Below are 7,084 nucleotides of genomic sequence, written 5' to 3'. Positions count from 1 at the left end.
AGGACTTGGATTACCCGGAAGATTCTAAAAAAAGCATAGCGATGAACAAACAATGCTAAATGATGTGTTACTGGAGCATTACACATGTTTAGCATATTTAAATTGTGCACTTTGAACTATACATTCTAACATCCTTATATAGGTTGGAAGTGTGGTTTCCAGACCTGATCCAAGAGTAAACCTGCATATTTTTGGTTTTTATCCCACATGAGCTCTTTGATTATGTTTACTGATCTTTTAATTGAACTAATTGTTTTTTGTTTCTGCACTCAGGACTTAATCTCACATGTAATCTTCCTTATATATTTAATTTACAAAAATATAGAGATAATAATTTCATCTTGGTAAGCTATTGTTACCCTACAGGTTTCTAAATACCTCTTATTGTTGCTGTCAAATACTCATATTATAAATGTTTTAAACCATTAGTCAAATTAAACACATTCTTTGAAGCAATAAAGCTATGTCAGAGAAGATCTGAAACTGCCAATCTGGCACAGATTATTTGCTTATTTATACCCTCATTCTATTATTTAAGAAGTAAAACAGTTCTAAAACTGCATGAACTCAGTCCCATTTTTTCCATTCCAGTTTTAGAGTTTTGATGAGTTAAACTAACAGATTTCAGTCAGATTGAAAACCAAAAGACAGGAACACCTGAATACTGTACATCAATGAATAATATAATCCTTTTCAGTTTGAGTGGCAAGCACTAGGCACCACTTCGTCTCATAAAGAAAAAACATATATATAGTACTTCAAGATAATCATAAAATGCTAGAACTTTATTTTAGTCCTGATACTGAATTTCATTTATTAGGTGATAAAAGCCTATTTAAAAATGTCTTGAAACAATAATTGTCTTTATAATTAAAACTTGGGATAATATCAATCTCTGGGCCAGTAATTACATCATCCTGTAGTTTTTTTTCTTATCACATTGCTGCCAAAGTATTGTGTGTTTTGGAACAGAAACATAAGAACAGTTACAAACCAGAGGTAACCATTTGGCCTATCTAGTTTTTTTTGGTAGTTAGCAACCAATTGATCCAAACATCCCATCCAGCTGTTTCTTGAATGTTGCTAAGGTACTGGATTCAACAACATGGTTTCTTGTTCCATACTCCCACATTCCTTTGGGTAAAGAAGTGCCTCCTGTTCTTGGTATTGAATAAATTTCCAAATAGTTTCCATTTGTGTCCTCTGGCTCATATTTCTGTTTATTCTGAGGAATTCCACTTGGTTGACTTTGCCAATACTCCAGTGAAGTTCAGCATTATACTGTATATTATTATTGGTTGTCAGAAGGAACATTTGTTGCTGGCAAGTTAAGCTTTAATGTCTAGAAATGTTTATGGTTAAAGAGATTTTCTGATTAGGTGGAGTTTAAAAGAATAGAAAAAAAAAATCCTTGTGAAGATTATGTTAGGAAGAGTTTTTTTCCCATTTGTATAAAGGGGTGGAGTGGTGGCACTGTAGCTAAAGATCTGTGCCTGTGGCTAGAAGGTTGCTGATTCAAATCCCACAGTCGGCAGAGGAATCCTACTCTGTTTGTCTCCTGCGCAAGGCCCTTAACTGAGACAGGTGGAAAAGAAATGGCTAAAGGCATAGTGAACTCTACCAAAGGATGACCTTAATTATTGTAGTTGGGATTTTAGTATATTCTTATTTACTGAATGTGGGGACATAAAAATTCTAGAGTAATGTGAATAAATAAGTCTTTCAGTAAAATGCACAGCTGTTATCATGGTAAGCACCAGGAAATTCTTTAACAATAAGTGATTTTTTGGATTCTGAATCTTAATATTTAGCAGTTGAGTGCTTGCTATTGTTACATGTTGCTTGAATTCTCCAATTAGCAATAAATGGGAGATCACACAGTTGTAGGGATTTGTCTAATATTCACTTCTTTCACAGTTTGTTTTTATAATTACAGATTTGATTAACAGACATCAATCAACCCTTTTCTAGTACTTGGGCAAAATCAGAAGAAATCCAAAAAAATCTCCTAACCAAACCCACAAAGACAAGAAAATTGCAAGAAATGTGTTCTAGGCATGAATCTATTTTTTTTTACATAGTACATGACATAATAATTCTTGGAGACTTATTATGACACTTGTGCGACTTAGTATTACATCTGACCTGTGCAGTTCAATTATTTTGCAGATTGTATTCAGTACCGGTTCAAATATACCAATGTGATAATTCAAAACAGGTCATTTAGAAATAACGGATTTTGAGCGTCAGTTTCACTTTAAGACTAGCTTCTGCTATAGCTTTCGAAATCGCCATTGTTGGGTTTAGCAGTGTGAGGTGGAGTGGAGGTTGTGGCTTCCGGTATAAAAAGCTATCACCAATATACATCGAGGAGAGGGTGCTGTTGAGTTCTGGTGCTTTTCATCTGTGAACCTATTGTTGCAAGAGAAAATACAGAAGCAAGGTTCGCTTGACACACCTGGGATTTTATAAACAGCCACAGTTAATGAATATTGCTCTGCCTTTCTAAAAAAATCAGTCTTTTGGAATGTATAAATCCTGAAAGGGAAGACAGTAATTTTTACAGTAAATAATAAAACAAGTCATCCCAGGGGTTTTTATTTCATGGGGATGTGTTCAAGGCAAGAGAGAATTCAAAAAGACGTCGACATCGTGATCCAAAGGTGCAAGGCAGAGAAAGACTGCCTGTTTTCTGGTGAGTTTCCTACTTTTGCGTTGTGGGTATTACTAACCATTATATATTTACATGCAAAAACATTAACTACGTATATATACATATTACATGATTTTACCAATGATATAGAGGAATGAACTTATCGTTTGCCACATCGTGACCTGAAAAAAATATGTTTTTTTCTGTTCTTTTTGAAAATAAAAATGCAAAGTGATGGTTTTAAAAGGAAACGTAAGATCTGATAAAGCAATGTAGAATTAATTCTGTACTGTTTGTTCTTGTTTTAATCAAAGTAAAATTTCACTATATAATAATGCATGAATGTGTTGAAATGATATATTTCATTTGTAATTATAAATGTATAGATGGAAAACAACCAGAAAACATTATCATGCTAGTCATGACGTTAGCTTGAGCATTTAATAGAATACAGTGCCTTCTAACAATCAGTTAGCTGGAGCATTCTGTGAAAAACACATTGAAAAAAAGAATTCCATATGGAATACTGTTTCAGACAGAATTATTCCGTGAATATTCATTATTAGTTCTCTTCATCCGTTGTCAGTGGAAATCCCTTCTGATGTTGCCATGGCAACTGCACTTGTTGAAAAGGGACTTTTCCTGCGGTTGTATTCTTTCTTTTCCTTTGTGAGTACTGTATTGATTGTACCTGCCGTTATTACCTGACGGGCGTTTCTTCTTTTATTTCAGATTTCCGATACTCGGACTCCACCTTTACATTCACATACTCAAGGGGCTCTAAAAGGCAAGTTAACGCTGCGTTTTAATTATGTCTTTTTCAGTCGTCCAAGTTGCTATTAATGCAAGGCTACTTCGGTAGGTTTCACCCACTGTATATTGCACAAAAAGTTCATGATAACTAAGTCTGACGACTGCTCATGAGTTTCGGACGTGGTGTTATTTAACTGAGAGAGCAGTGGTACTTTATAGAACAGACATGGGTGTCGAAATCCCATTCTAATATTAATTAGTATTAATTGATGCTAATATTTAAAGATAATCTTATATGGGGTAAAAAAATTTCAGAGCTTTGGACTAAACAAAACATAACATCTAGCATCAATGTACCTTTTCATGATTCCCTTGTGGTTAGTCTCTTTGTTTCACAAATGTCACTATTTGTAAGGTGTATATTGCATGAACTGACTTCTTGGAAACATTATCAAGAATCACCTCATTACCAGGTATGGAAATAAGAAAATATTTTCCAGCTGAGTGATACTGATTCTATGTCATGAATGGCCATACTGACATATTTGAAGACAAACATGTTCAGGACAGGAGCCATCAAAAGTGAAAGTTACCAACTGGCAGGATGTTTTGCCAAATAAAATGATAAGCAGAAGAGTGTAGTGGAAAGTCTCACACATCCTAAGATGTGTTGCCAACCCATAACAATGCGATGCTCATTTAATCAAGCTGATACTCTCTTATGTACTTGTTCACTAAACTTATTGCAAACCAGTGGTGGAATATTTTCAGGATGTAACACATTTTCTAAGAGTATCTCAAGCCTGTTGTAGAAAAGACTGAATTCAGATGACCTCATAGGCCCATTTGTCCTGGAGTACTGTTTGTCTGCTTGGAATTTGTTAGTGAGTCTAGGTAGAGGATATTCACCATTGTCAATGAAAAAGAAAAAAACTATAAAAACAAGAATGATTTTCATTCAAGCTTCACCTTTTGTCAATTGAAGAGCCTTTTCTGTCAGTACCACGTTTCAGGGCCACAGGCTGGTGATAGAAGTGATCACATGTTAGCCCATTGCTATACAGGTTATAATTTGATTTTCTGACTGTAGCCTGTCATGAAAGAAGATCTCATATCTTTAAGGTCCAAGTTTCACAGCACATCACATCTGCTACTGTAGCTGATCATGGCCAGCTTTGTTCTGTACATCTAAGAACATCTCTAGAACAACTCACTGAATTACTTGAACTTTGTAACTGACACAATATTCCATTTCTGGCTTTGCCTCCTCTGTACCTGAAGTACTATAACTGTCTTCACATTTCAAATATTAGCTTCTTCTACCTGATGTTTACAGCAGTCCGTGGTCTTGGATAAATTTGAAATGACACCTCATTTACTCTGAGTGAAATTCACTTATTCTGCTTGCTTAATAATGTTAAATAAGTTTGGTTTATTAAGTAAAACAAGGATTTGGTTCCTTGTTTACCTAGTTATGCCCCTCTATACTCAATGTATTTAAGATAACATACATTTATGTACCTTAATGGTCCTGTTTAAAGAAGGTAGTGAAGACTACAAGGGATATTAAATTGTTTGGATTTTTGTAGAGAATTTGATAGATCATTAAAATTGAGCTACTTTTTATTGGTAATGTTTGTGCTCACAACTAGGTTAATTAACATATCCTACATGTAAACCTAAAATTGAATCAGGTGACCATCAATCCAATTAAGAGCAAATTCCCATTTGCAAATGCTACGTTCTATAACTTATGTGTGTCTCAAAACAGTACACTAAGATTAGAAAGGTAATTGTTTTTATAGTGTATGGTCCACAAAGTGTATTGAGAATACTGAACTCTGAAGATGAGTAACTGACTTGTGCATGTTTATTAATAACACAGTAATTCTGCATTTGACACTTTGATACTACAGGATCTAGTTTGTTTGGTAAGCTCATAATTGCTTAGAAATGTTTTTAGCATTTTTATTGAAATTAGCCACATTAGAAACTGGCTAATTATTACCACATTTTTTTTATTCTGTGTATAAAACAAATCCATTTGGGAAATTGTAGATTAATTTGTTTTTTTTTGTTTAATTTGCATTATTAAAATTATAAATACCACAACATTGGTTTTTTGTGACATTGTTCGTTTGAAACACACATGCAGAAATGCCTGTTTTTTATAGTTTAAAATAATACATTAAAATTAGTCTACAATTTCCATTTAGAATTCTCTCAATTTTTACATTTGTGACTGTATTTCCCACTGTTTTCTAGTTCTTGTGCTGTTCATGCTTGCTTAATTGCCATTTTGTTTAAAATGTAATGCTATGAGTCATATTCTTGATATAGAAAAAATAAAAGCGAGTGACATTCCTTTTAAAGCAAAACTTGGGCACAAAATAATTAGGAATGTAGGGGTACGCGGCAACAGTGGATGGCTGCTTAAGGGGAGATAATTATGTTTCTGAAAATATAAGAGCAAGAAAGGAGCTTCTTCAGTTTCAGAACTGTATCTGAGTGTCGAATGAATAAATTATTACTGCAGTTGTATTAATTGTTGATGCACATTATTTGATGTGAATTTAGCAGTACTGTTATTTCATTTGCTGTTTTCCTGTGGATTGCCACATTGATTTCTTGCCATTCTGCACTGAAGGGGAGGCTTGTAAATTGTATGTTAACCATAGGTTAATACCAAAGTTAATTATCCATTTCACAATGCAACAGTAGATACATTTTAGCACAATTTAGACCCATGCCACTTTTTGCTGCGGAGCTTTCATTCCCCATCTCGGTATAAGGGCTATCTGAAAAGAAGCTGAAACCATCCACTTTCAGAAGTGATGGTGTTATTGGTTATATGATTAAAGCCTTTCTGTCTGCCACTTGCCCTTGTTAACACTGACCTGTGCTTTATGTTACTTGTGCTTTTGTTGTTCTTTTTTTTTCTTTTTATGGTCAACTGTGCAACATTGGTGTAAGCCATTTGTAGGCCAGGTCATCACAGTGAATGACAATTTTTCCTCAACTGAATCATTTCTTTAAAACAGAACCGCAGCCCCAATTTCTCAGACCGGTTATTAAATCTTGGTACCAAATGAATTAATTGACGGTATTGCAAAAGTTTAACAAATGTCAAATTAAGTGCAAAATCGAAGACTTTGTGAAGTATTGAATGGGTGCCATGTTGATGCAGGCAGAAGAATGTATGATTGCATAAGTAGAATTTATGATTGCATAAGTACAGGTTGTGCTGTAGACATTTCACCCCATTGTGATCTTCGTGCAGAGTTAACAAGTAGGTAGTATTTGTTGGCAAAACTACCTCAAAGTCGATATGTTGAATTTGATTCAATTGCTCATTCAAATCAGCTGTTCAGGTGATGGCACCAGCTATGACACAGCAAGTCCTCCAAAAATATACTGCAAGTCCTGCTAGATTTTTTTCTTTGGTGGTGATTTTATGGTAACTCACACTTAAAAAGTAAATGAAAGAGCATTTTTGCAAAACTCATAACTGAATATGAGTGTATTTCAGTTGGCTGGCAGGTGGCTCTTTTTCGCAATACTTGGATAAAGTAAAAAACTCTGCCTTGTATGTGTCAGTCTCATGAAAATATGTCAAATTAATTTGCTTGGTGTAAGGCATGTTAACAGTGTAGTACAGCGTACAATGATAGGGCCACT

General features: G+C 34.5%; 1 protein-coding gene across 1 annotated transcript in view; it reads left to right on the top strand.

Moving 5' to 3' along the window:
- Positions 1-2,307: 2,307 nt before the first annotated feature.
- parp8 (poly (ADP-ribose) polymerase family, member 8) overlaps positions 2,308-7,084 on the top strand; it is a 102,853-nt gene continuing 98,076 nt past the window's right edge. The window contains exons 1-2 of the mRNA XM_088629524.1: positions 2,308-2,695; positions 3,386-3,440. Coding sequence (XP_088485650.1) covers positions 2,605-2,695; positions 3,386-3,440 — 146 coding nt within the window. The 5' untranslated portion in view covers positions 2,308-2,604. The remainder of the gene's footprint in view (positions 2,696-3,385; positions 3,441-7,084) is intronic.

This window comes from Lepisosteus platostomus, chromosome 4 (genome assembly GCF_059453375.1).
Source record: "Lepisosteus platostomus isolate fLepPlt1 chromosome 4, fLepPlt1.hap1, whole genome shotgun sequence".
Taxonomy (NCBI): Eukaryota; Metazoa; Chordata; class Actinopteri; order Semionotiformes; family Lepisosteidae; genus Lepisosteus; species Lepisosteus platostomus.
Note: the sequence above shows the minus strand (reverse complement) of the source record. Positions and strands in the feature narration are given on the sequence as shown.